Consider the following 27,178-nt stretch of genomic DNA (forward strand, 5'->3'; position numbering starts at 1 on the left):
ATTATTCATGGTATTCCAGCTTACGTACAGAAAAATTAAGTCCAATGTCGAAGATACCAAAATGAGGAATCTACGTTTCCAAATTTACAATCAGTTATCGACTTTTGCCAACAATTCGACAAGACGCAAAACTTGTGTGAGAGTTTTTGGAATTTGTCAAACCTGTTTGTGTGAATATGTACTGCTTCTGAGAATGTCAAGTACAAGTCCATAACGAAGCTTGTAAAATATCCTTGAAAACGACTATGAAGCAGTGTAGACCGCTGTTATTGTGCCATGAAATCACATTGCGAACTTATTTTTGTTAACTTGTATTAATTAATATTCAGCCGCGTCCTGTTTCGCAAAAAAGTTCAGAAATGTAGACGGACAATTAATGTAAGTCTGCCGAGAAATCTGCGAGTTTCCGTGCAAATTGACATAATTAATGTCTCCGAATTATTTTCGATGTATGACTACGTGAATTTTTTCAGCAAGGTGAGCTTGACTTTTAGAAAAAGAATGAACACGTCGAATTCTTGGAGACAATTTCATTGGAGATATACGTAATTATACAAAGTCGGAGAAACATTCTCCGCTCGAGCAAGGTCCTCGTAATACTTCGGAGAAAAAAAATGTGAGAACAACCTGACCACTTTATCAGATCAGTCTGGTGCTATAATTGAGATACATAAATCGAAGGGAAGAGGAAGTAGCGAGAGGTTCCGTAAACCGACTAGCTGCAGTGGGAGGAGTTGTTTTTCGTTATTGTAGAAGGTAGAAGAACGACCAACGACACACGTCCGACCAATCGTATACCGACTGCTGGGACAGCATAAAACAAGAAGTTTCGAGTACGCGTGTAAACTATTGAAGTGTAAAAACGTTTATTATTAAAGATCGTGACGAGACTAGGGACTGTGTTGTATGGGGCAGGCATTACACTTGTGTGCAAAATTTTCTACAAGTTTCGTATCGATCTTTCTCCACAGCACAACCGTAATCACGAGACCATAGCCTTGCAGATCTGAGCAGGCAGTTTAAGGGCTATATTAAGAGATGAGTATCTCTCGTTCAACATCAAATCCCAGATTCATCTCGAGATTCTCACTAAATTACCTTCAAGTTACATCGACGAATATATCGTTACCACGTAACTGTATGTGTATAATATCTGTAGTACAAAAGTAGTATATTATAAGCATGAGATAAGAAAAAGTAGAGAGGATGGAAAGATAGAAATCACCGAAAACGAAAAAATTACGCCCTAATCTTAGAAAGTATCCAGGGTACGAAGCTGGCGACTCTGGTGTATATACCCGGCCAGTTTTCCATGCCGCAAGGTGACGGACCCAAGGAGACTATTCCGACGGCCGTCCACCGGAGCTTGTCGTTGCTCCTCTTCACGGACATCAAGGGTCCCCCGGAATCGCCCCGGCAAGAGTCGCGTCCCCGCTCACCTCCGGCGCAAATTTGAGTTTCTCCGAGGCGGATCGACGCCGCCTGATACGTGTTGGCGCAACTGGCCGTGTCGGCGAGGGGCACCTTCAGCTTAAGCTTGACGTCAGACTCGGACCTGGTCTCCGTCTTTCCCCAGCCTGCAATGTGGAAAAACCTCTCCGTCAGCGAGGTGCTTTCCGGCAGACAGATAGGGCGTATGTAGTTCGTGAATGCGACGTCGCGCGAGAGTCTGAGGAGGGCGATGTCGTTGGTCTGGTCCCGGGACTGTGGCCTGTAGTCCTCGTGGACGATCTGCTGCTCGATGCCGACCGTCACCGCGGGGTCTATGCAGAGTCTTTGCGTCTCGGACGCCTGGATGCAGTCGACGTCGGTGCTAGTGTCGTATTCGCCTAGCCGGACTCCGACGAGCTTCCAACTGGACGGGAGGTCCTTACCCTTGATGCAGTGGGCAGCGGTCATCACGTAACGCTTGCTTATCAAGACTCCGCCGCAGGCGGTTGTTCTTCCGCTAGCTGAAATTTTTTCCCAGAGCCGATCAGTTACAGAACACTCTCTCTACCTCGCGGCTCTGAACGGTGCATGTAATCTTTACGGCTTACGTTTCGTGTACTCCAGAAGGGCCATCCACGGGAACTCGTATATGTCCGCCTTCTCGCCTCCGACCAGTCTCTGGGTCAGATCCTGTCCGCAAGTGCTTGGAAGATGCGGATTCGACGAGAGATCCCAGGTGGCAGTATTCGACGACCCTGTCGACGCGTTGCTCGCGCCCACTCCGGCATTCACCTGGTCGCCGCCGGGCCGGGTCGACGTCGCTACTCCATCGGCGGCGGGACAGCATACCTTGGGGTTCCGGCCTTGGAACCCGCACTGAGACTGCTGGAGGTAGTCGTAGGTGTCCGGGCGCTGCGGGCGTACCTGAAGCAGTTGCACCAGCTCGGGGCACCGGCTTATTTCAACACAGTAGCCGGCGACCCTCCGCGGGGTCTGGCAGTCGGGCTGTTGACGACCGTAAGATGATTCTGAATCAGAAAAGACGACGAGGACCTCAGTTTTGTCACGGGAGACGGAAACCGCGGCGCTTACCCGTACGGGCATCTATAAAAGGAGCTCTCTTCACACTTCCACAACAATTTTTACAACCCGGACCGCGTATGGGAATCAACGATTAGCGACGGGAGCACCGCTTCAACTTGTTATACCGCGAGATTTTGTCAATATATTGTTTGCTCTTCGGTGATTGGATTCGCTAAAGGATGAGCTATCGCATGTCTTACAGGCATGTAATACGTGTGGAAAACCGGCACTACGCAACTCGGACCAGGAGGGTTTCCCCTCTGCGCGCATAGAGGCGGAACTGACAATTGAGTTTTCAATAAATATTACTCTGCCGGTCAGTCGCAAGATTCCGCGAACGCGTCTCATTTCATTATGATTGCAAAACCTGCTTTGAGTCATTATTCTTGAGTCATTATTATTATTATTCACTATTATCTGTACACACGCTTGTCTTCCCGCAAGGGCGAGGCTGACCACCACTGGTGCTGAATCGTTATAGGTATACGGTGGAATATAACGAAAAAGGTTTACGCGCTCTTATCCTTACGGATGTATAATTCTAATTGTGAAATCGGCCTGTTAATAAGTACGGCTTGATTATCCGGGAACAACGGAGCCTGAGTAATCATGTTATAATGTGATTTTTGTAATATAATTTATAAGATATATATTCCAATAGGCCAATTCCAGAACTAGTCGTAAATATTACGGACAAGAGTTAACAACAGATGTTCGGAATACGGCCCGTTAATGGTATACGCGCGCTGGTTTACGGTGTTTACGGTATTTTCCGACACATCATAGAATGTCTCAAGGGCGTATTTACGAATTACTATTGTAACATGCATTTGCAAAAACATCCGGTAAGTACAATACTTACGTGAGTAAACAGGAACAAATAAATGCAACAGAATCGGCAGGAGTACCGGCAGTACGCAATTCCTACAGCCGACACGGTTCATCGTTGCTGCAGGTAATGTTACTAATTGGGTAAAAAAACAAACAAAGTCGTCCAACACAACGAAACACGCAGGTAATGTGTTATGCTACGTATATCGCAAGACACCGAAGCGATGCCTCGGACTCCAAGGCGTCAACTAACAACCATCGGTTGGCCGACTGGTTAGTACCATGGTCAACTGCTATTTATCCCCCTACTTCTCCTCAACGTCCATTTCAGAGGATTCGTGCGAGTAGGTAATTATCAAGGAATTCTTATCGGAATGCGTTGCATTGCCTTACCGAAATACCAAGTACGTAACGCCACATCCTGCGCGCGCGTCTCGCTTTACCAAGTACAAGAACTTGACGTGTTCGTTCTTCGTCGACGTCAACCCGGTCTTTACACATCGTTCGCGATGTAAAAGCTTCGTACCCAAGTTGATCTGTGCTAATTAAGGGAATCCCGCCGCTCGCAAGTCGTAACGCGGATTTCACATCTCGTATACTGAAAATACTATGTTAAACCAGCTATTGCATTAATGCTCCAGACAAACCGCGCGCGAGCAAAGAAACCCAGCTAGAATAATTCTTTTCCGCGTAGCAGTAGGCAGAGATTTTTCCTTATGGAAATTTTTTGATCGCCGCACGTTACTATAATTTGATGTGTAATATTATGTATGAGTATACGAGTACGGATTCGTGTGCAGGTACAACTAAAGACAGTCTCTTGTGCTATTTAGCCGTAGGCACAAAATGCGTATACATACGTAGCATCAAGTTATACACGAATAGAGATTCCGGTAATCGGATTTACTCGTCGGCCCCGTCGGCAGGTAAGATTGGCCGACGCGACGCGACTAATCGTGCAGCGGGGTAAAAAATAGAAGTGAAACGTGCAAGACTGGAATAAGAAAGTCGTCACATTATCGACGCGATGCGAGGGCAATTCAGAAAGATACGTACATTTCCTAGGTCGGTCATTATCAAATTTAAATTTTGCCGCGGACGACGCAAACATACATACGTGACAAAACATGATATTCAGTAATAAGCACAGCATTGAAGTTGTTTCCCTGCATACGCAACTTAAATACATCGACGCGTATACAGTGATAATTGAGTGTACATAGATCGCAAATGAACTTTAGGCTAGTGGGTTCAATGCTGTAACCCGACTGGCGATAATGTATGTGACCGAAGTTCCGACCGATCCAGCTTGGCTGAAAACTCGAACTCCGAATGTAATATTGAATAGCGATGATAAATATTTTACAAGTCCTTGTCGAAATTTCAGTCAACACCACCCGCAAGTACAGTCTTCCTGTACTGTTTTCTAAAACAACAGTTTCCAGGCTCGCCAATATACCTTTACGACAGCCAAATATGCTCGTTTGCCAACGCAAGATACGATGCGAATATGCGTAAATCGGTTCGACGCGGAAGCGCGTGACGATGTTACGTTCTCGTCTTGAAATGATAACCCTCACCTCGTGTGTATATTACTAATAGTTATTATGGTAAGAAACAGCTTTGAGTAACGATTTGATTACAAGTTCTATTCTTTAAGAGGCAAATCCACGTAACTAATGAAACTGCATAATATTTCAGTCTCTGATAAAGTCTGTACAAAGCTGCGGGGCAGCACAATCAAGTTAACATTTGACGCAGTCTGTGTTTCTACTGAAATCGTAACAATTCGTAACGGATCGAGGTACCCCTTGGAATCCTTAACGAAGGTCTGTATGCTCGTGTCACGTGTTCCCCCCCTCTTGTCGGTGACATTCCTCCAACCTTTTCTACCTATTAATCGTCGAAAGCTGTATAGAGCTATTAATATTAATCGGGGAGTCACCTTGATTATTTTATATTTTACCGTATGTCTGTTGTTGTTTATCTAAAACCAAATTGCATGCAATTAGACTAAACGTCGGAGGCTGTAAGCCATATTACTCTGCACACTCATCGAGGCAATCTGTTTAATTTATTACCAATTACTTGTATATGATATGCTGCCGATAAATATATCAAAAATTATAAGTCGAATAATGCGTTTGTCCGAGAATCATTGTTGCCACCAACAGCAGTGGGATTTTGTTCGTCATCATTCCTAATATTGTCGTTACTTCTGTAATCAATTCTGCGATAATCAAGGAAAGATATTGTCCAATATCCAGGGTAAGTATTCGCTGATTTTGCTATATACGGCCGGTGTTCTCGACTCCCCGCAATGTTTAGCGCCGAATGAGACGACCCCGATCAAGTAATACTTTGGCGGCCCGTCCACGACCTCGACCTTCATCAGAGGACCGCCGCTATCACCCCCACAGGAGTCCTGTCCGATCACACCACCGACGCACATCTGCTGATTCCCGATGTCAGCGTATTTCCTGAATGCTGTTACGCACCTCTCCGAATCAACGATAGGAAGCCTGACCGACTGGAGTAGAAGGCTCGGCTTCGGATCATCTGGAGTGAAATTGGAAACAGTTTATTCCCGTTACCAGTCCTCGGTATGCTTCACAGCAGGACTCACATATGTCGTAGATCCCCCAACCCGCAACTTCTGCCGTTTCCCCGATCATGTTCTTTCTCAGCAGGTGATCTCTGACCATACATATCGGGCCCACGAGCTCTGCGAGAATTGTAAAACTTTGCCGCTATAATGTGGCCATCAGAGCTGTTGTTACATCGAACGAAATGATAACGTATGTATGTACGTATGTACTGTCCGTCACGCGCGGCAACGCGTTTAATTGTTATTGAAATATCACGGCATCCGAAGGATAACAACGATTCTTAATTCGCCGAACGAGTCGGATTCTTGGTAGCACGGCGGTTCGTAACCGCGTCAATTACACCCTAACAATAAGTTACAGTGTAGGTACACAGCCATCGACTCACCGCTGTAATTAACTGGCTTGTTCAAACGGATGATGGCGATATCATTTTTGAACGGTGGATTATTATAATCTTTGTGAACGACTATCTGTTCTGGCTCGAAATCCTGCACCGGTTCGCCACAGAAATTATTTTCACAGTCCGGATCTGTCGCCGTGTTGTGCTCTCCGACACGGATACCGGCCACTCTCAATCTGAAATTCGAATTCGCCGATGAAATTACAGTGAATATTATCCCTCTATTATTTCTGATTGTGAAATGAAATTCTTACGACACTGTTCTGGGTGAGAGCGGGGACTGTTTATTCTACATAATTGTCTTACTTGACCGGTAGATCAGCAACGCAATGAGCAGCCGTGACAACGTACAATTTGTTTATCAACGATCCGCCACACCTGTATGCCAGCTCGTTCTTTTCACGGCTATAGTTAGTGGGAGCTTCGTTGTAACCTATCCTCGCTAGCCACGGATAAGTTCCGAGAGATGCATTTCTTCCACCTATTATTCGATCGGCGTTGCTGTTTCCGCATCTTTCATGCTCCAGCAGCATCCAGCTAGGATGCTCGGTGATGTCTGCGCGGGACAAGAACGATAAAATTCTGTATCTAGGCGGGAAAATTTTTCCCAGGGCGTGCAGCAAAGATTAACAAACACGAGCAGATTATAATCTGAAGTACAGGTAGAGAAAATTTGAACAATGTTGCCTCTCTCACCCGTCGTGACAAAGGCGACGACATTCCATAAGATGAGAACGAGCGAAAACCATGAAAAGGGCTGCATCCTGTCTGGAACGATAATCAGTTGTGCAAAGCAGACTCGCTGTTGCCGGAAAAAAAAATTTAACCGAAGGACGAGTAGTTGGATAAAATACGCATACGAGAGTGAAACGTGTCGGTGCCATATGGCTGCGTAATTTTTTCCTGAAAATGTTTCGCGGATTTTCCGGCGTTCTTACCGTGATGGGAAATAGATTTCGATGACACGATGCCCGAATGTTCTTTCATTGGTGAGAATAGTAACGTATACACGACTCGTTACAACAAGGTGTAGGTTCAATTGGTTAAGCAATTCGATTATACAACGATCGACGGACTTGATCTGGGATCAGGGCTGGGCGCTTATCTGAGCAACCAGTAAAGCAATACGCAACTGCGAGACCCGATAAATTTCAGCGATAATTCGCTTGTTTTGCTTCGGCGGACCGTAAAACCACGTAAAACATCGGTTAAAGCTATACCCCTGCTGCGCATTTTTAATATTGCCTTGCACTACACGGGTGTGCAGCGAGTTGCTCGCGGTCAGTTGCTGCCAATGTTAGCAACGCTGCAGGGAATTTCGAATTCACTATAAATTATTAAATAAAATTCTGTTTATTGATTGTTTAGTCGACGTTGTACTGACAAAATGGAGAAGTTAAATTTTTTAATCAAGTAACATTCAACAGTTGGCTATTTCTTGGTAGATTTGTTCAAATTTAAATTAAGCTGATTTACACTTACAAATTTTTACTAAGTTACAATTTCCTTGTCCGGTACTTCCCTCAAAACTGCGGGATTAGCATCATTGGTTTCGTTTACCAAAGATTGGGTCGAACGATCGAAACAATTTGCATCGGAAACTGCAATGTGACCTTCCGACTCTTCGCCAGGGTCTTCAGATTTTTCAGAGTTTGTAGTATCGTCCACCTTTGCGTCGTTGGATTTAATTTCGCTGACATTTTGCGAGGTGTGCGTCTCCGGGGATGAGGCAGAACTAGACTTTACCCTCGCATCCGAAGCAGAATCCAAGTCCGAGTTGTCGTCGGAAGAGCTTCCAAGTTCATCGGAGTCAATATCCGAGTCCAAGGCCAATTTTTTTCTGCCGCCTTTGCCATTGCTCGGATTTTTCCTCTTCACTCCGGAACTTCCAGCCATGGCCATCTTGAATCCCTCTTCAACCGCGTCGCCTACTTTCTCTGTCAAAGTCGAGCGTTCGTTTTCATAGTTTTTATCTTTGAACTCATGTTTGGGCTGAGCGCAGAGCCTCTCAAGTTTTCTCTTCTTTCTCTCGGCGGCCTCCTCTTCTCTAGTCGCTTGCTTGTCGATCCAAGACTTCATTCTCTTCTCCTCGTTGATGTCTCTCAGGCGGCGTCCGCTAAGATCGCGGCACGCTTCCCGATTGGTAGTCTTCTCAATTTGAGCGCCGATGGCTCGCAGCATAGATCCAAAACCGCCCTTCCCCCCAGGAAGGCGTGGAATGATTTCAGCTTTTGCATTTTCGCAAAGGTCCGTGCCTCGGGCGAGACGACCGTTTTGCAAGATGTAGAAATCGTCTACTCCGAATCCCTACGATCAGATCGTACAGTATTGACCGTTGAAGCGGAATTTCAAGATTGTATTATCAAGATATGATTGGCGTAATAAATAATTGGCACGCGCACGAAATTTGAGGTTATAAATATTTTCACTTGATCTTACCGTCAATCGAGCGACTCTCTGTCCGACCTCCTCGGCTGTAACACCTTCCTCGATGCTGAAGATAGTCTTCCCTAAAATTCCAACGGTGATCTGTACCCCCGGCATGTTTATCTATCGTCACCGAACGGCTGTTGTTTATCCCGACGCACAGCCAAATATCTCCCGAACGTCAAAGTTGCGTCAACGCTCGAACTGCGGATTGTAAGGGGGAGGTGGATGAGGAACGCGAAGGTGGCGGCGTCTGCTGTCTGTCGTCAAATTCACGCCATTCGACGACTCGTGTTTCTACGCTAGATTTGAAATCACCGACTGGTCGGATGGATTGTTGATTGCTTTTTGAAGAACATTTTTTCACCGTCGACTGATTGGTCGAACCAGTCGCGACACGGCTTGTTTTGCGAAGACATTCCTCGTTTTCGGTGGGGGGTAAAAGCAGACGAGAAAGTTCACTGCATCGCAGACGCGATGAATTCGTTAGCCACTGCTGGGTAAAATGCTTCAACAGATCCATTTAGAATGAAAAATGGAAAAAAATTTTAAAAACATCGCTTAAATGGGTAAATGTAAATGATGTAAATACTCTGAAATCATTTAATATGTTAAATGAAAAACGCCATTTACATTTTAAATGCCTATTCTAAACGAAACCATTTCAAATATTACCCAGCAGTGTTCGTTACTCACAGCAGAGAATTTCTATTTTGAGCCAATGCAGGTTAAAACTTACTTCAAAGTTACTCGCATCATAAGGTTTCATATTTTTCAAAGTCACGGCGATAGCAAACCAGACATTTCTCACTATAACAAATTGAGTCCAGAGTAAATAAATATGCTTGCGGACGGTTTGTACAGTTGATCGCGTATAAGGCTGAAAGTGGCAAAAAAAAAGAAATTTACCGAAATCAGGTAATAACACAGCATGCTTGATTTTACTACTTGCAGCGTCAAAGTCGAACGTAATATTGATTTGACGATGCTTATTCTTTGATTTGAACGAATTCTCATTGTTTACTCGGAAGTATTCCGCTTGGCTAACAACACGCCTTACTGTTAGCAGCCCAAATAAAGGTAAAATCCGTGTTTTTGACCGAATCGAATGGGACCATTTGTTTAGAGTAACTCGATCCGCAGCTGCTGGTATGTGCCAAGATGCGATAGCATGCTATTACAGCACGAGAGTTGGAAAATATTGCGAATCTTGAATCAAAACGGGGACGGTCACAGTCAACAATCGAATAAAAAGTCTCAAAATAACCGTAATTTTTCAGAGCTCTGTTGAAATCGTGGTCAGGGGCAATCTGTGTTTATACCAGCTGCCAAATGTCGGTGGCCCAAATTACCAAGTTGGCGAACTGAATGCTCGAAAACGCCTAGACCACAGATGCTACGGAGGAAGTAGCTTAACCGTCAGTCTGGCTGTATTTTATTCAATAATAATACTGTGTACGAGTGCGAAGGAGCGAAGAAAATCGTACAAGAGACCCAACGCGTACATCGGCAGGCTAAAGAAAAGGTATTCGCGGATCGTGGTTTGGCAATCGAACGATATACCCGCAAATTCTACTCTCCGGACACCGATCTATATACATCCAAGAATTTTGTCAACGGCATATGTGAGATTGAAATTCATATCCGTGAGTAAAAGATTCGCAGCGCGCGCAGATTTCTTCTGGTGGTTTGCCAAACGTCTTGTAAAGCAGCGAGCCGCTTTGTAATACTGCACGCACCTTATACGTGGTATACGAGTACATGTATACACCTGTGACACGGCATGAAACGTTCACGTTCATTTAGGCGTGAGGTGCACAGCGATTGCATAGTTTATTTTTTACAATTTCCCTGTACATGCAATCGCTTCCCCGCCTACCGACATTGCGATTCACGAAACTCTGGGAATAGATGTATATTTTTTTCCACTATTTCGGCGGCTACAGCTAGCCGCTTAAACCAACATGCGAAAATACACGGAACCTGGGTTTTCCCGCGAATTGACGTAATAGCTATGGGCGTTTTCACGACTCAACGCCAGCGCATCACGGGTGCCCGCATGTAACGTTGTAGATGCGATTTTTATTACGCAGAGGAAGATGCCGATACCGCGGGTTGTACGCGTATAACTTGATTCCGGCGTGCCGTTGGTTTCCGGATCGTACCTCCGTACATGTATGTGCATAAACAACCGCGGTCTCAAGTCGATGTCGTACGTAAAAGAAATTTGCGACCAGTCCATCGACACGCGATCCTTGCAACGTCTCCGCAACTTGTTTTAAGCGAGGAACTCACCCTTTGCGAAATGTCTCGGAGGTCGCGGGTTTATTATAAGCATGGAATTTCTCTCGCGATGCAGCGAGGCGTAGACGCTGCCGCTGGAGCGGTCGCGAAGCTTTTTGGGCGACATGATGTGAAAAATTTCGAGCGATAAATAAGAAGAAGAAGAATGACGGGGGCGGATGAAGGCGAGAAAGAAAAAGCGTGCAACCTTAACACCGTTCTATTTCTTCCGATGCATCACACCACAGCGTAGGTAGGGTGTAATATAGTTTTGGTGTGACGCAAGATGGCGACGACGCGCGAGTGGAGGGGAAGGCGTCGGGACGCCGGCCGTCTTTGACGACGTCGCCTGGGGCTGGCTCGCAGAACCGTTCCAACTTCCACCGCGGTCGCAGCCATCATTGTGGGTCAAGTTTTTGAAAAAGCGAGAGAGAAAAAACTCACCCAAGGAAAACATAGCAGTCACTCTCGAAACTATATCGATATCCCTCCCCCCCAGCCCCGGTCGGTTTGACAGCAGCACGTGCCGATCGTTTCTTAACAATAACGGAAAGCAATAATCGATAAAGAAACTAAATCAACGTCTGCAACAGTCGATCAACGGTACAGAGCAAAAATGGTTTACGAAAGCGACTTCTACACGACCCGGCGTCCCTATTCTCGCCCGTTGGTATCCTCCTACACTGTCACGGTCAGTAAATTGCATTTGACATCGTCAAACTATTCAATACTCAGACTTGCCTCGATGCATGAGAAAGAAAGAGAGAGAGAGAGAGAGAGAGAAAGTGGGGGAAGAGTGTGAACATGGAACGGCAAATAGCTGGAGGATTATCATTAATTAAGAGGTAGAGAGAGAACCAGAGAAAGGGGGAAAGAATGAACGAGAGAGAAAGAGTAACTAACAACCATATATATGTACTGAGTCGAGTGTCATTATTTACAACTAACACGTCATGGTATGTCGATGCCGGAGTCAAAGATGCTGCAGAACATATTTTTAGCGGCACATCGGTAACGGAAGATTCGTGTAAAAAAAAATATGACTGAATTTGGATCTTTCATCAAAATTTATGGTTGGCCCATCCGTTATATTATCGAATCGACGCGATGCTTTCACTCAGAAAAGACGTTGAAATCTATCTTTGAAACAAACAATACCCTGGATTCTTTGTTATTGCACTTAACGATTAGATATTTTTTGTCGAAATCGTGCGAACGAGGCAGCATCTTTGACTTTGAATATCGTAAACTTGCGAGACGCTTGAAAATCTTAAATCGATGACCACAGTTGCTTTTTCCGAATCAAATTCTTGACAAACGATATTAAACCGATCGATCTAAGAGATGCCCGCGCTGACCAAAGTGCACGATGTACTCGTACCGCAAGGCAATCCCTTGCCAAAGTCAATGGATTTGATTCGGAACAACTCCTTTCACAGTCTTAACTTCCACACTTTACTCCTACTTTACTTATACCGCAAATTTATACCTGTAACACACGCGGCGTCTCAGACAAATCCTTGCTATGGGAATCTGGCTGCGATTTCCACAATCAGCTGGAACACTCCTTGTGATCTACTGTTTGTCAATCGTTGTGCAGAAGCATGCGTTCCTCGAAGGAACGATACGAACGACGAGGAATTTAAAGCTCGACTTTCACAGTCGGCCGTGCAAGTAAACGAAGAGAATTGCTATTCGAGTTTCCGCTATAAACGAAATTGCTTTATATAAATAATTTCGAGAGGGTACTCGGGTCGCAGGATGTCCTATTCATAGCTGAGCGCCCATTTTCCGGGTCCGAGAAGCGTTAAACTTAGATATGCCGGAGCCGAGAAAATATCTTTGATCTAAGGCTCGAAAGATGAAACTTGCTGTGGTAGATATTCATCGCTCGAGACGACCAGACGTTGAAAGACTTCGGACATTCCGTTTACAGCTCGCGATTGGTGGCGCGGTTCTTTCCTGCAGGAGATAAAAAAAAAAAAAGAAAGAAAAAAAAGGGAGATGCCAGAAGTATGAATCTCTCGTGGCATAAATAGAATCTTTGACATTGGAGGAGGTAGGGTAAAAAAGAAAGAAGGTCTATGGTTTGAATTTATATTTCCTCCTTTCGTACCGCAAGTGCGCCGAATTTCGTTGAAGTAAAAAAGTTGACGTTGTCGGAAGTCACGAGCCCGCGACTTGGGTGCTACCGCACCTTTGTAAATTTTGCGACTTCGCGAAAGCTGAAAACAATTTTCTACGAGAATATCGTGCATAGCTGTAACTTATAAGCAGAGCACGCGGAGGACGGGCGGCGGGAAAGGGTAGCGGAGATGCAGAGATCGTCGGGTGTTGCGTTACGCTGCCCTAATTTAGACGCGCGTGGTCCCGGCACTTACTTCCCTTCCCTTCTCTTCACCTTCGCTCTTTTCCCTTACGCTCCGCCGCCCCCACTACGCTTCGGAGTTTATTCTTTCCTATATTCCATACGTTTGCGCCAAACTCCGCTGGTAGGGTGGGCACCGATCGGACCGGCCAACAATACGAAATATGCATGCGTAGACCGTGTAAAAGTAATTCAGCCGCACGCAGGCGCGCGTCACAACTTGAAAAGCGGGATAGGTGGATATATGTATATGTAAAATTTTTCACGAACACCATTCGACGTGCCAACTTTTCGTTCCTGCGATAACTTGGCCGACATGCCTCGGTGTATACCCAAGTATTACAGGTGTACATCATTTTTTTTTATGCATTACAGCAGCGTGAGATTAAGTAATTGTTTTCACATACGTGTGTGCGTACGTATAATCTTACTGCAAGCGTACATGTATAAATAAGGGAAGAGTGTGGTGTGGAAGTGAAGACGTCGAAAGGAGGAGGAGGAGGAGGAGGAGAAGGAGAAGGAGAAGGAAAAGGAGAAGGAGAAGGAGAAGAAGGATAAGGAGAAGGAGGAGAGAAGGAAAAGGAGGGTTCCGAAACAGTCGGCGAAGAATACAACGTAGTCCTGAGGGAGAGGCGAAATGATTAATTGAAACGAAAAGAGAAAGGGATGAAATAACGCGCGGAACGAATGAATACCTGAGTAAACAAGAAACGAGTATACGCGACATGAGGTGTTAACGATGTTTGGAACGAAACATTCCGACTTACAGAAGCGGGAGTTGTTCCCGTGGGAGAAGGTGCCGTTCGTCCCGCGACCGTCTCTGGTTCCCGAGCCGTTCACCGTCTGGGGTCGCAAAAAGCAGGACCCGCAGAAGGAGTTTTACCAGTACGCGACGCTGAAGGAGAAGGAGGGCACCGTGCGCGGAAGGGACCGAGCTAAGGAGGATCACACGAGGCAGCTTATCGACGGCGGGACGATATCCAAGGCCGGCCTCGACGCCGCCGCCGAGCTAGCGGCGAAGGGACACGTCTTCGAGAAGGGAATCCTCTCGAGGCAGCCGGGCGCCGAGAGGCACGCCTCCACCCCGGCGACCGGGAGGACCAAGATCCTGATGGCGCTGCAGAAGCCGTCTTGGTATCGGTTCTGAGCGACGCCGACGCCGATGCCCCCCCCCCCCCCCCTTATCTCCTCTGGGAATTTTCACTTTTCAATTTTTCCCCATTTTCATAGCTTCGAGCGAAAACGACCAACTCCCAGGGTTGCAGATTAAGTGTAATACTAGATTGTACGTGTGTCGTTGACGTTTTGTAGAGAGTGGAGAAAAAAAAAAACATGCGCACGGAATAAACCACATATTATGCAAGGGAGTAGGAGAAGGAGAAACAAAAAATTATCACACCCACTCTGCGAACGCTTATTATCTTAAACTTTATGATAAATTACAACGCTTGTAGACCCATATGTACCTCAGGGAATTTGCGTAGGCTGTATCCGTAAGATTCGCACTCGGCGTGTCAAGTATTCACATGCGCACCGCAACGTGTGAAATCCTCAACCAAATTGCATTTTAACGAAAGCTGTGTATTCTTTATTTTTCTTCTTTTTTTCTTTTGTTTCCACATATTTTACGCCTTATATTATTATACTCGCTTTCCATTGCAATTTTCAAACAGTTATTATCGTTACTTACTAATGTACGAATACCGTAGGCATAACTGAACAATAAACGATGTGCGAATAATTTTGAAACGTGTTGTTGTATGCATATTTTCGGTTGCCTGTGTATGAAATGGTCAAAAGTATACGATAATAATTAGCATTTGGGCAATCGGCGGCGAATAAGACTCCAGCCTTGCGACCTTTCACCCGTTATACTTCTTTCCTTTTTTTGTTTTTGCCTTTCGCACGATCTGAGACGTCGTGAAATGTTCTTGAAACTGCAGCTCACCCTCGTACGAGACCCGCGCGTACGCAACGCCTGCCACGGCAATAATCGTGCAGTTGGCAAGGTAGTCGAAACAATTACACAATCGAAACGACGTGTGGTCATATAACTCGTTCGTTACCTATACGTTATACAACGACACATGTCCCAAATATCTCGTCAATAGAACGTATTTATCATCTGCATACTGCGGGCACACCACATACACACATGCATACGAATTCTGATGTATGGTACATGCATATACAATGCCTAATTGATGCGTGTGTGTGTGTGTGTGTCACACTGTACATAACAAATGATATTGGCCTCTGCACGTTGTGTGTCTACAAATAAACATATCGACGTAGGTACGCGTAACAACAATCGAGATAAATCAATTGTTTCATAAAAGGAGTCCCTACCGAGTCAACTAACCAATTTCCCCCGCAATGTTTCTGTAACTATAATACACACAGCTATAGTTGCTAGCTCCAATTTTTGACGGAGGAGTTCCGCACTTTTGTGAATACAAAAACTTGGAAAGAAGATCGGTAATCGGTCGTTTCACTGCACGTCAAGACGTTTTTTGTCCGACGAATAGGCGAAAAATCAAGAGTACGCCAAAGTTAAATCTTCTTTCGAGCAAAAGAATCCCTATCGTATTACTAAGCAGTTTTAGCACACGTCTCGAAGTTCGCCGACATCCGAGAGCGCTCTCTCACCGTCCGCAAACGCTTCGTAGAAATCTTTCCTTGCTTCCGGCCGTGCCGGCTGTTCGTTGTCATCCCAACCCGCGAAATTTCTGAATTCAGCGATTCAAATTCCATGACCGATCCGGCGGCACTTTTTTTAAAAATGATTATCACACACTCCGTAACGGCAATTCGCTTGTAAGTCCAACAACGCATGCAACGAATTCGTCAAAAGTTGGATCCCGTACCGCATAGCAGTGCCCCACCTAAAACACTCATACATATCTATGAAGCACCGTGCACCTGCAGTGTCCCTCCCCAGATTCCACCTAGGTGCTCGATGGCACATCATACCTACCTAAAATCGTACCCGGGTACCCGAATCCTGGCTGCGTCGTAGGCGAGCGAAGCAGCGTATTTAAACGAACAAGTAGATAAGCAAGTATAGTCGTCGAGAAACGTACGTGATGTAGTATATGCATAAATATCGATGTACGAATATAGTATGATTACGAATTTGTCACGTGTATGTATATATATATATATGTAGTATATTTAGAAATTATATCTACCTGCATTATATAAATGAGAGGAGGAGATGAATGTTTTTGGAAGGTGATGAAAAAAAAAGAAAATAAAAGATAAAAAAAGAGAGAGAGAGAGCGAGAGAGAGAGAGAGAGAGAGAGAGAGAGAGAGAGAGAGAGAGCGAGAGAGGTAAGACCGGGAGAAAATTGGCGTGCCTCAGGGACGAGCTGGTTTTCCAATACGTTGTTCGCCTTGTGTACTCCGAATCTAGACACCCCGGCACTACGTGGTGCGCGACCTACCGGAAATCGGGGGCAGGACCGCCCAGGAGCAGTACAGCTACTCGTACAGCAACACGAGCTCGACGAGCACCTCCGCTGGGGACCCGCGATCCCGGCCCCAGCGATCCACCTACAACCAGGAGCACGTCGTCAAAAGGGAGAGCGGCCCCTACGGCAACTACTCGACGGAGAGGTCGAGCAGCTCTTCGACCGGCGGCGGCCCCGGCGGTTATCGCTCCACCTACGATTCCCACACCTCGGGTCGCCTACCCGGCGGCACAACCTACCGTCACTACTCCTACCGCGTCTAACTCTCCCAAGCTCCTCGACCCGATATCATCGTCGTCCTCCTCCTCCGCCGCATAGCCCCCGACTACCGCAGTTTGACAATTTCATCTCCCCTGCACCCCCTTTCCGCCATCATCCATCCACCGCCCAGCCCGCGATTCCCTCGCGTTCGAACTCACTCACAGTACCTAAATGCAGGATCGAAAGGTTCGTTCGCGTACCCACGCGCCTCCGATTCTTACGCGACGTGGCATCTCGATACGGTTGCCGATAAATCGCAATTGAACGTAAAATATAGATGAGAAGGGACAACCTTGTGTGTAACGTTTAATGCAGCAGCTGGTACTTTTGGTGAGGTCGAGATTAAATTTGTCCGAAACCCCGCACTGACCGTGGCTGTCCGATTTCACGATATTGTACCTACCTACACATTAGTACTACTGACCAACTTGTAAGCCTCGATATCCGATCCTCTGACAAGATCATTCATTCAAATAAACACGCCGATTACGGTGTGAGTTGTTGATTCTTCGCTGCATTTAGATGGATTGCAAGAAAAAAAAAAAACAGGAGAAAGAACAGAAAAAAAGTAGTAGAACTTGATGTGATCGCAGGATCGTTGCAAATCGCAAAAAATAAAAATATTTAACACTGGCACGAGGATATTGCGGCGTATAATCTCGCTGTAATATAATGTAAACGTACAATAATTAACAAATCTTTTAGTCGCTATACTTACACGCATGTAAGCCTCAAATCCTCAAGCTCTTGAATCAAAATCAACGAGTATCGAAAATAACCGTCAAGTAGAAAAACAAATTACCGCAAAAAAACCCAAACACTATTAGGTACGCCACGTTTTGTAACTAACGATAGAAGAGAGTCGATGAAATTAATGACATATGAGAGTGGAAAAAAAAAAAAAAAAAAAACTTATTACGATTAATACCAATATTATAATGTAGCGCGAGCAGCGTAACAAAGTGTGTAAATGCTTGAAACCGGGCGAATGACGAATATATTAAGCTTAACACGATTAACACATGAGCCCGGTAAAATGCGTTAACGAACTTTCATTTTAACCCTGATAACATCACCTAACTATAGACACACAACGGGAAAATTGGCCAACTAGGATGGAAGTGTAGTTTTCGCAGTGTTATGTAATGCGTAGCGAGAGAGAGAGAAAGAGAGAAACAGAGAGAGAGAGAAAGAGAGAGAGAGAGAGAGAGAGAGAGAGAAAGAGAGAGAGAAGGAAGAAAGAAATACCGACGCAATGCAAACGTGTTGCCTTCTTCGTTGTGATCGTTCCTCGTTTCGACATACATTTCTCGCCATTTAGACGGTGATTGAAATCCGTCAAAGGTGAACTACTCACTGCATACGTAGTACCGCCACTGCCCTCTTCCACTCCACGCACGGTGTATCGTGTATATACCATACGCGTCGCACACGCACCGCAGCATGTCCGTAGAGCCAAGAAAACCGAGATGGAATTATAGCTCGACGGATAAAATAAAACTGACAATGAGTGAAAATTAGCTAACCCTGTATTTATTTGTATCTATATTGTCTCCCATGTGATCCTCGCCCCTGACCGCCGCCGCCGGGGTAACGCAAATTCCACCGTTATGAAATCTGCCTCGATATCTTGATCAACGCTACGCACGCAGAGTCCTACAGTACTACCTCTTTCCTCCGTCATTCAGGTGAGCAATATTCGTTAATATCTAGCCGTTGAAAGAAAAACTTCGATAAGCTGCGTCGACGTAGTCACGATCGATATTATAAGTAACGAGCAGTAAATCCGAAACCCACGAGAGAATGAAAGCGTAACGCCGCTTGACGACTAACGATAAACCATGCCGCAACTTCGGTGGGTTATTAGCGAACTTTTTCAAACTCGAGAGACGCTTGTCACACAGGTCTGCAAACAAAAAAACTGCACTGGTTTTTTTTCTAATACTGTTCCTCAGAGATTTTCCTCACTGAAACCGGGAAAACTACTCAAAAAGTAAGTTCCATCGCGTCAGGTTTTTTCTTGAACCCGTAATTGTAGTTTCGTTTCAAGTGAAACCACCGTTTAATTCGAAATCTGTGTTACATCCTATTCTCGATTCTATAAAACCTATTCAAAAGTGATTTCTCACTTCCATTTAATACGTATTGGAGAGTGCAAGACTCGAGAACGAATACAAACAGAGTAGGAGAGAATGGAAATTTTATAAAGAAATTATTTGTTCAATTTTACAATAAATATTTTTTTAGTTCGATGTAATAAAATGGCGGATTTTTTCATTATTGGTATGCGTTTTTTATGCTAACATCTTGTATTTCGCAAAATACACGACACGTTTTTGAATTACAGCACGACGTGACGTAGGGAAATGAGAGTCATTTTTGGATTCAGCGAAGTCGGAAACATAATATTTTCCTAAAAAAAACATCCCATTCAGCCGAAGAAAATTATTTTTTTGCAGACCTGTGTTATTCGCTAGTATCCAGGTAGATCTGGAACTTAGACACACGTGCGCCGCAAAGCTAACCGCTTGTAATTCGCCCGAAAGGCGTGATCCCCTGTGTGTATAACATACCGTAACACCACGTTAAAGCATCTTTGCAACAAGACACGTATTTGGCGAAGCTGACAATTTTCCGCCACGACTCGCTTGTAATCCATACCTATACGCAGACAAGCCTCGACGCACAGAGAACAACACGTAGAATTAAAAGAATCGTATCACCAGGTGAGGTCGTATCCTCATATGCCGTACGTGGCGCACAAAAGGCTAGTGACATTTGTCCACACGCCCGTACACACCATCTACCACACGGGAACACCGCTACCCATCAGGATTCACTCGCGGGTAAGGCCGAGCGTTTTGGCCGCCGAATACAACAGGATACGGGACCTTCCGAGGTCCTCGAGCGCGTCCTACACCGAGAGATACCTGAACTCGAAAGACAGCATCGTAAGTTACAATCAATCTGCACACATTTTACACCCACTCACACGCAGCGTACATGCGTATATATGTCGTACATGCCCACGTCCTACGTCGTATGAGTGTCGGAATACGGTGGGAGCAGAGATCGGCGAGTTGGCGCATCGTACAAGATTGTATATCGGGGTAATGGGGGTAATGGGGGTAATGGGGGTAATGGGAGATTAGCTCGCGGACGACGAGTCGCGGTGAAGCGGTGGAATAAATTCTCTTCTTTCTGCAGCTCTTCGACGACGAGGCCAGGCAGATACGCGCCAAGGCCGACGCCCTGCTTCGCCGTATCCACGTCTTCGTCCCCCGACTGCCGGCGAGGTAACGTATCCTTGGATCGAACGTCGTGACCTTTTACTTTTTTTTTTTTTACACGCGTCGATCGCCGTAATCGACGCGCACCTTGTCCCCCAGCGATTTCCACGAGGACATCGTGCCGCTCGAGCGTCTGCGTAGCGACGACTACATCCGACGACTTCTCAGCGCTCGCAAGAACGTCCAGAAGGAAATGGAGCTCGCGCCCTGGTACACCGTCCCCGAACAGCGCAACCTCGGCAAGGGCCATCTCGCCTCCGTCCAGTACGTCGGAGGGAGGCCCCACTCGCGCAGGAGGCCCTACTTCAAGGTTGCCGACCTCAGGCCCACCGACATTCTGAACGACGTCAATCTCCTCAGCTTCTACAGCAAGAATCGGCAGGCCGCAGCTTACGCCTGTGAGTAGCCCTGCGGGGAGGTTGAATGCCGATCAATCGCGGACGACCGAATCCCGTCAGCGTCTCTGGCTCGCCTATTTTCTTCGCTCCAAGGCGTTGCCCGGGTCTTGTCGGATATCTGACGCTATATGTACACATTGTATACCCGTGTATCAGGGTGTTTCGGAAAGAGAGGAATTTCAGATTTTCCACCGCGACAACCCCTAGAAAGTTTTTTTGTTTGATCATAAGAAAGATTCTGTCAAAAAGATGAGCGTTCTACGTTACGCGGAGGATCGCGCTCGTTTGGTTTTTCATTTTATTCACGTATTTTTCAATCAATGAGGAAACACGTTGCAGAAATTTTACAGTAGGTATCTTTCTTTCGACCCAATTATGGAGTGCCACGATTGAAAATCGGAAATTAATTTTTTTTGTGAAACACCCTACCGCGTGTAGAGGAAACTCTGCCTACAGTTGTGCGCCGATTCTTGGTGCGAATAAAATATGCGAACTGCGTTGACAATACACAATACACAATACACAATACAGGACACGACACCAACGACACGCGGATAGAATAACATTCACAATCAGTGCGAGGACGAGAGAGTGAAAGGGAGAATGAATTTTTGCAGCTCCATACAACATTTCTCAATATGCGGTACACGCGTACTTATTGCAGGACACACGTACCCACGATGCGCGTACATTTGCATACGTATGTTTATGTGTGATACACGGTTATTTTTTGTTTTTTGCAGTTTGTTGTACGTACACGATTGAGTTGTTTCCCTTTTGACTTTTCTTGCATTTTATCGTGACTGTGTACGGTTTGCAAGGGATAGCTACAGCGATGAGATCGCATAGTGTAAAAATAAGCGCATATTTGAGAGTATAGAAGGGATGAAGTGGTAAACATATGACAGCTGATGAAGGAAAGAGGGAGAGGGAGAATAAAAGAAAACACGGCCTCGTGACGCCGTAAACTGTGTGGATTTTTGGTTTTTGTCAACTTGCATTTTTTGTATGAACATTTTTTTGTGTTGCTGTGTAATTTGTTATACCTCTATTCATACACTTCTGTCTCTTACTGTGTCTAATTGTAGAGTGATAAAACGAAACGTTAATTTGTGTCTAAACAGTATAAAAAAAAAAAAAAAACAATTACTGTACTCTAAAAGAAAAATTGTAATAGAAAATGACGCGTAACGAATATGGTGCAGTGAACTGTCACTTCGTCGTAATTCAGCCCACGTTGTAAACGAATTTCGTTACAATCATAACTCAAACATTTCCGCTCCGCCCGCGTTGACCGAAGGCACGCTTGTCGTACGTCGATGGGAAACACTTAAGCAACGTTTCGGTAAACACCGCGGAAAATCGAATTATCACCGCTTGTTTATCGGGGGAAAAAAATCGTACCGGGGAGGAAAAACTTGAAACATTATCTGACCGGTGAGTCTGTGTAATAACTATTGTCTGGGTATAGGGCACGTCTAGCGAGGTGTTCAGGTGATATCAGATCAGGGCACACGGGTGACACTTTTGGGAATAAAGTAGCAGTGGTTCGAGCGATATTTTGAACGTTTCAGGCCAGGGATGGAGAGAGCGTGTCCCCGAGCTGAACGAAGGTCCCGCTAAGTTGAAATCGGAAGAGGAAGCTCCCTTGCCCGAGCTGACGGAGGACTAGAGACACATCCTTGCCGATTCCATACCAACGACGACCGATCGAACATTCATTATCGCATACGCAATTAAATTCTTTCGTATACAGCAGACAGTCGGCTGTCATATTCGTGTACAGAGGGATCTTAATTCAGGATGTGTTCAGTACAACATCTGTAATTAATTTCTCGACGCAAGACTTCAAGTTCGGCCAAGTGTTCGAGTTACACGAGACCCGTCATTAGATCGATGATTCCAACCGTGATTTTTTTTATCCCTCGACGAAAATTCGCCGCGACATGCATGTTCTCGATACCTGCATACCTACATGAATATTATACACACGATTCGAGATTACTGTAACACTTGCCCATGTTGTGTGAATTCGATAGAAATTTGGTTGAAAACGAGATGAAAATAAAAATTACATTTAAAAAAGCCCAATATTACACTGGTTTCTTTAAACTGACATTGAATTCAATGTGTGACGATGTCATGTGTCTGCCTGCACGTATGAGTATCTCTCTATACCTATATACCTATGCTTCGAGGTAAGCGTTTTTTTTATCTGCGTATCTTTATGTCGTTTTATTGTTAGTAGTAACATGCGTCCGTTTATCAATAGTCACTTACGTTGTGGTGTGATAACGTCGTTCGAAGTTGATTAACAACAGTCCTGACTATCGTTCGTATTGTTTAAATATAATCAAACTTTTACTAATTGCACCGTTATTATATTCACATTTCCGTTAGTAATTATTATTCACATATCCGCAATCGTGTCGCAATTCCGTACGATTGTATCCTCATATAAATTGTACCTATGATTTAATTGCTCACGTATATTTATTAATACCTTATCATTAATCGTAGTTGGTGCTTCAGTAAAACATTATATTCACATTATCATACGCCCGTTAAAGAAACAAGGATACGGGCGGCTTTGTGACCGTGATCACTTGACTCGTCTGTTACGCGTAGAAGTAATAATTCGCACAAGATTACGGGAAAGGAGAAAAGTAGACCGAAGGAATAGCTTTATTTATATAATCCACAATTTGCATACCGTGAACTAAGCTATATCGACTTTGGACTGACTATTCGAAGGCTGCACTGTTACACGCGCGCATCTTGGCCCCTTTGTAACGTTTTGTGTGCTAGAGTACGTGACTAGTAGAATTACGTCACCAATTAATATATATTAAATAACTCGGTCAATTCTACCGTAACACATAACATATAATTGTCGTACGTGTTTTCGCAGCTCCCGTAAGTCCTCTCACCGACAGAGAACAGCGAAAGGGTTAGTAGACACTACGGTACGCCGCATCCTCGATTACGCAAGCCTGCCCGGGCATCGCCACGGTTAATCCGCATACGGCGGTCGGGTGTCAAAATAGCGAACAGACGCCAGACCGCTACGCGAAATAGTAACCTTGGCGATTCTAAGGCCGGCTTACGAGACAGGCGTGACAATAGAATGTAGTTGATGTCCCTCTGTCTGTTGGATTTCAGCACGAGCGGTTGAACCCGAATGGACGTCAACGCCGGCGCCGGCGCCGCCGCAGAATGCTGCATGTAAGTGTGTCCAGACGTAAAACCAATGTCTTGTCCCCGGAACACAGAATGCGAATGAATTAATAATTTACCCCAGGCTCAAGCGTATCCCGTTCTCGGTCTTCCCAATTCTCTGTGTTTTTTAGCTCCTCCTCCGCCAGAGCCCGAGGAACCTGTTGTCGAGAAGAAGAAGGAAAAGAAGGAGAAAAAGGAGAAGAAGAAGGAGAAAGAGGGTAATTCCGAGTCCCGCGCCTTTCATCGACTTCGGTCAACTTGATTGAACCCACGTGTCAAATCCCTGTCGATGTCAAACCGTGATTAACAGTACAGAGAAATTGTATTTGTCGGTCACCCCGATCGAATGACCTTATCGTTAGTTCAATCGTGCGTACACTTGTATAGACGTTTCCTTGAATGCATAGATCGTAATTTTCGTACCGGAACGCGTGTCCTTCGGAAAATTTTCAAAACACTCCGCAGCGTTTAGAACGCATCCCCGCGGGCATGTCGTTAGAATGTCGAAGACGAACATCTAAACGCAACCCGCACCGCACGTACGCATTTTTCTTATAAATATTTACGGACATTGCACATTATTCGTACGCATGCAGGAATCTACGAGGTACAGGTACCCGCGGACACGCTGTAATAGGATACGACCACCATCCCCGTACGATTTTGAATAAAGGCTTGATATTAACGAGACGATTCACTGTACTTTGTGCAGATAGGATGACAGCCGCCGAGGAGGAGGCAGCGTTGAAGAGGGCCGAGGAATTCCTAGCGAAGCAAGCCGAAGAGGCTAGGTGAGTAAAAAACTATGCAAACGGTAACCAGCTCCCTCATGGAATTGATTCGCTAGCCTAGCCAACCGGCAATAACGATATAACCCTGAATCCGGCAGAATCGAGGCGGAAAGAAAACTGGCAGCTGAACAAGAGCGTCTCCGACTGGAACGAGAGGAGGAGGAGGCACGAATCGCCCTGGAGAGGGCGCAGGAGGAGGCGGAGGCCGAGAGGAAACTCGAGGAGGCGAGACTCGAGGCTGAGCGAATCGAGGCGGAGAGGATAGCTCAGGAAGAAAGGTGCGTCGCGTTCGTATATCGCGTAGAATTTCGCAACGAAGCCTTGCCTTGGGGTACAAGCAGCGTTATACGTCTGCCATTGAATGTTACACGCCTGTTCGCGGGCAGTGCGAATGACTTGCAATGTTTCCTCTGTTTTTTCTTTTTTTTAACGGCAAAATCTGCACGCCTCTTGGAGTAATTCTCTAGTAAATCGATTGTTATTGACGCACGACGATTTTGCGCAGATTGGCACTCGAAATTGCTGAGATCGCTGCCGCGGAAGCGGAGCAGGAGAGACTCGCGCTCCTGAAGAGGACCGAGGAGGAACACAAGAAGCAGCAGGAGGAAGAACGCTTGGCCGCTGAGGCTGCAGCCGCCGCAGCGGAGGCTTTGGCCGCGGAAGAGGCTCAGCTTGCTCAGGACGCGCTCGACGAGGCTCAGAGAACCCAGCAGGAACAGGAGGAGCGGCAGGATGAGACGATCGTCGACGAGGAGCCTCAGGTGCGTCGGCTTATCGTTAGTGGAAAGTGATCGGTAAATTTGGGAATATCGTTTTAGACGGTGTTCTCGAATCGAATTCGTATGAATATTCATTTTCGTGCGGTACGATTTTGGGCCGAGAATAGGTATGATCGTTCGAAAGTTTAAGAATTTTTTTTTACCTGAAAATGCAGAAGACAAATCTGGCGCATAAAGTGAATGACAAAATGAAAGGGTGCTGCCACTGAAGTGGCTTCTGTGACTGAAAGGGTTATAAGATGATCTTCACGAACTTCTCTCGCATTTTTGCGCTGTGCAGATCGACGAGGTTGCCGCCAACGCGGATGACGAGGCCAACGCCGGAGCTGAAACGTTCGTCGAGGAGCCGGTCGACGTCGAGGGTGGCGACAGCAGACCGGAGGAGGATCCGGTCGTCGATAACGACGTACCGCAGATCGAGGAGGTAACTTCCGGCGGGGAGGATATCTGGGGGGACAAAGAGGACGCGTAATCCTGCCACGGCTCGAACGAAGAAAGAACAAAAATCCAATATTCCTCTCCGACTCACTCCTATATACCGGCGATCGCGTCATCACCTCGAACGTATTAACATACAGTATGAATATAGTTTTATATACCTAATACATTAATATCGTAGACGTATCTACGCGTGTATAGAAGTATATTATACAACTCGTTAACTAGTTTATCTTACTTGCCTTCTTGTCGGAATTGAACAATTTCACAATACCAAATAGGTACATAATTATATGTGTAGACGTACCGCATACCCATGCAGTGTACAAACAATGACAACGAACGTTCGTGGAAATAACATCAAATATTGGGACGAATCACCGTTTACGACGCGTAAACAGCTTAAATTCTAACCCTGAACATATTTCACCGTATAATAATATCATAGGGATTATGGGCAATCATTCACTGTAACAATATAGACGCGTAACGGTCGCTTCGTCGACTATGTCGACGTGTGACAGGCCGCGAAGTGATCAATTTTACGATTAATAACACCCACCTTGGACCACCGACAAATCATAGAAGAATCACAGGACGTGTGATAACCTCACGTGCAAATTATACGGGCAACGCGCGATATATCTCTTCATGTTATTAAAAAACAAAGGACGTGAAACACGAGCGCATAAATTACGCGCGCAGATAGAAAAATTCTACTCATCATATGTATACTATATATATATATATATATGCTTATGTTGCAACTATTATAAATGTGTATTGTCATGATATGTTATCTATTTTCGATGTATTTTATCCACGACTCAACAATATACGTGCCAAAGTGTTTGGATGCGGAGTGTTTGAATTATTACAAATTAGCCACTCCTCGCCCTTTTTTTTTCACGAATCATACCTTCTTCCATTTCCTGCCAATCCCTAAACTATACGTTACCGAGTAACGTGTCGGTATTTCGATCGAAGCTAAGGACAAGGAGATGAATTTATAGTTCCAAGCGATTCGAGCCTCCGTCACTCGCCCGGGGGTGGATTTCTTTTTCCCCGTGATAACTCGCAGTCCGAGGAACAACGG

The 27,178-nt window shown here is 45.4% G+C and overlaps 3 protein-coding genes across 9 annotated transcripts; 1 reads left to right on the forward strand and 2 right to left on the reverse strand.

Annotated features, from left to right (window-relative positions):
• Positions 1–849: 849 nt before the first annotated feature.
• LOC107216867 (CLIP domain-containing serine protease 2) lies at positions 850–7,975 on the reverse strand. Of its 2 annotated transcripts, XM_046745176.1 has the most exons (6): positions 7,293–7,431; positions 7,051–7,122; positions 6,661–6,910; positions 6,340–6,530; positions 2,040–2,459; positions 850–1,952 (listed from the first exon to the last, which is right to left on the reverse strand). In XM_046745176.1, exons 1-6 carry the CDS (start codon positions 7,339–7,341, stop codon positions 1,240–1,242), a joined length of 1,695 nt encoding a protein of 564 aa, XP_046601132.1. In that variant the 5' UTR covers positions 7,342–7,431; the 3' UTR covers positions 850–1,239. The 2 variants fall into 2 exon arrangements, with proteins under 2 accessions (XP_046601132.1, XP_046601133.1); XM_046745177.1 differs by lacking the exons at positions 7,051–7,122; positions 7,293–7,431 and adding an exon at positions 7,837–7,975.
• LOC107216882 (replication stress response regulator SDE2) lies at positions 7,689–9,115 on the reverse strand. The gene is made up of 2 exons (XM_015654201.2): positions 8,794–9,115; positions 7,689–8,661 (listed from the first exon to the last, which is right to left on the reverse strand). Exons 1-2 carry the CDS (start codon positions 8,896–8,898, stop codon positions 7,846–7,848), a joined length of 921 nt encoding a protein of 306 aa, XP_015509687.1. The 5' UTR covers positions 8,899–9,115; the 3' UTR covers positions 7,689–7,845.
• Positions 9,116–11,403: 2,288 nt separating this feature from the next.
• On the forward strand, positions 11,404–26,938 carry LOC107216875 (uncharacterized abhydrolase domain-containing protein DDB_G0269086). 6 transcript variants are annotated; one of them, XM_015654193.2, is made up of 12 exons: positions 11,408–11,755; positions 18,820–18,855; positions 19,894–20,118; positions 20,375–20,463; positions 20,557–20,855; positions 23,767–23,805; positions 24,018–24,080; positions 24,206–24,292; positions 24,787–24,865; positions 24,964–25,143; positions 25,371–25,626; positions 25,925–26,938. In XM_015654193.2, exons 1-12 carry the CDS (start codon positions 11,681–11,683, stop codon positions 26,114–26,116), a joined length of 1,620 nt encoding a protein of 539 aa, XP_015509679.1. In that variant the 5' UTR covers positions 11,408–11,680; the 3' UTR covers positions 26,117–26,938. The 6 variants fall into 6 exon arrangements, with proteins under 6 accessions (XP_046601135.1, XP_046601136.1, XP_015509680.1 ...); XM_046745179.1 differs by lacking the exon at positions 19,894–20,118 and having other exon boundaries at positions 11,404–11,755; XM_015654194.2 differs by lacking the exon at positions 18,820–18,855 and having other exon boundaries at positions 11,407–11,755.
• Positions 26,939–27,178: the final 240 nt, after the last annotated feature.

This window comes from Neodiprion lecontei, chromosome 7 (assembly GCF_021901455.1).
Source record: "Neodiprion lecontei isolate iyNeoLeco1 chromosome 7, iyNeoLeco1.1, whole genome shotgun sequence".
NCBI lineage: Eukaryota > Metazoa > Arthropoda > Insecta > Hymenoptera > Diprionidae > Neodiprion > Neodiprion lecontei.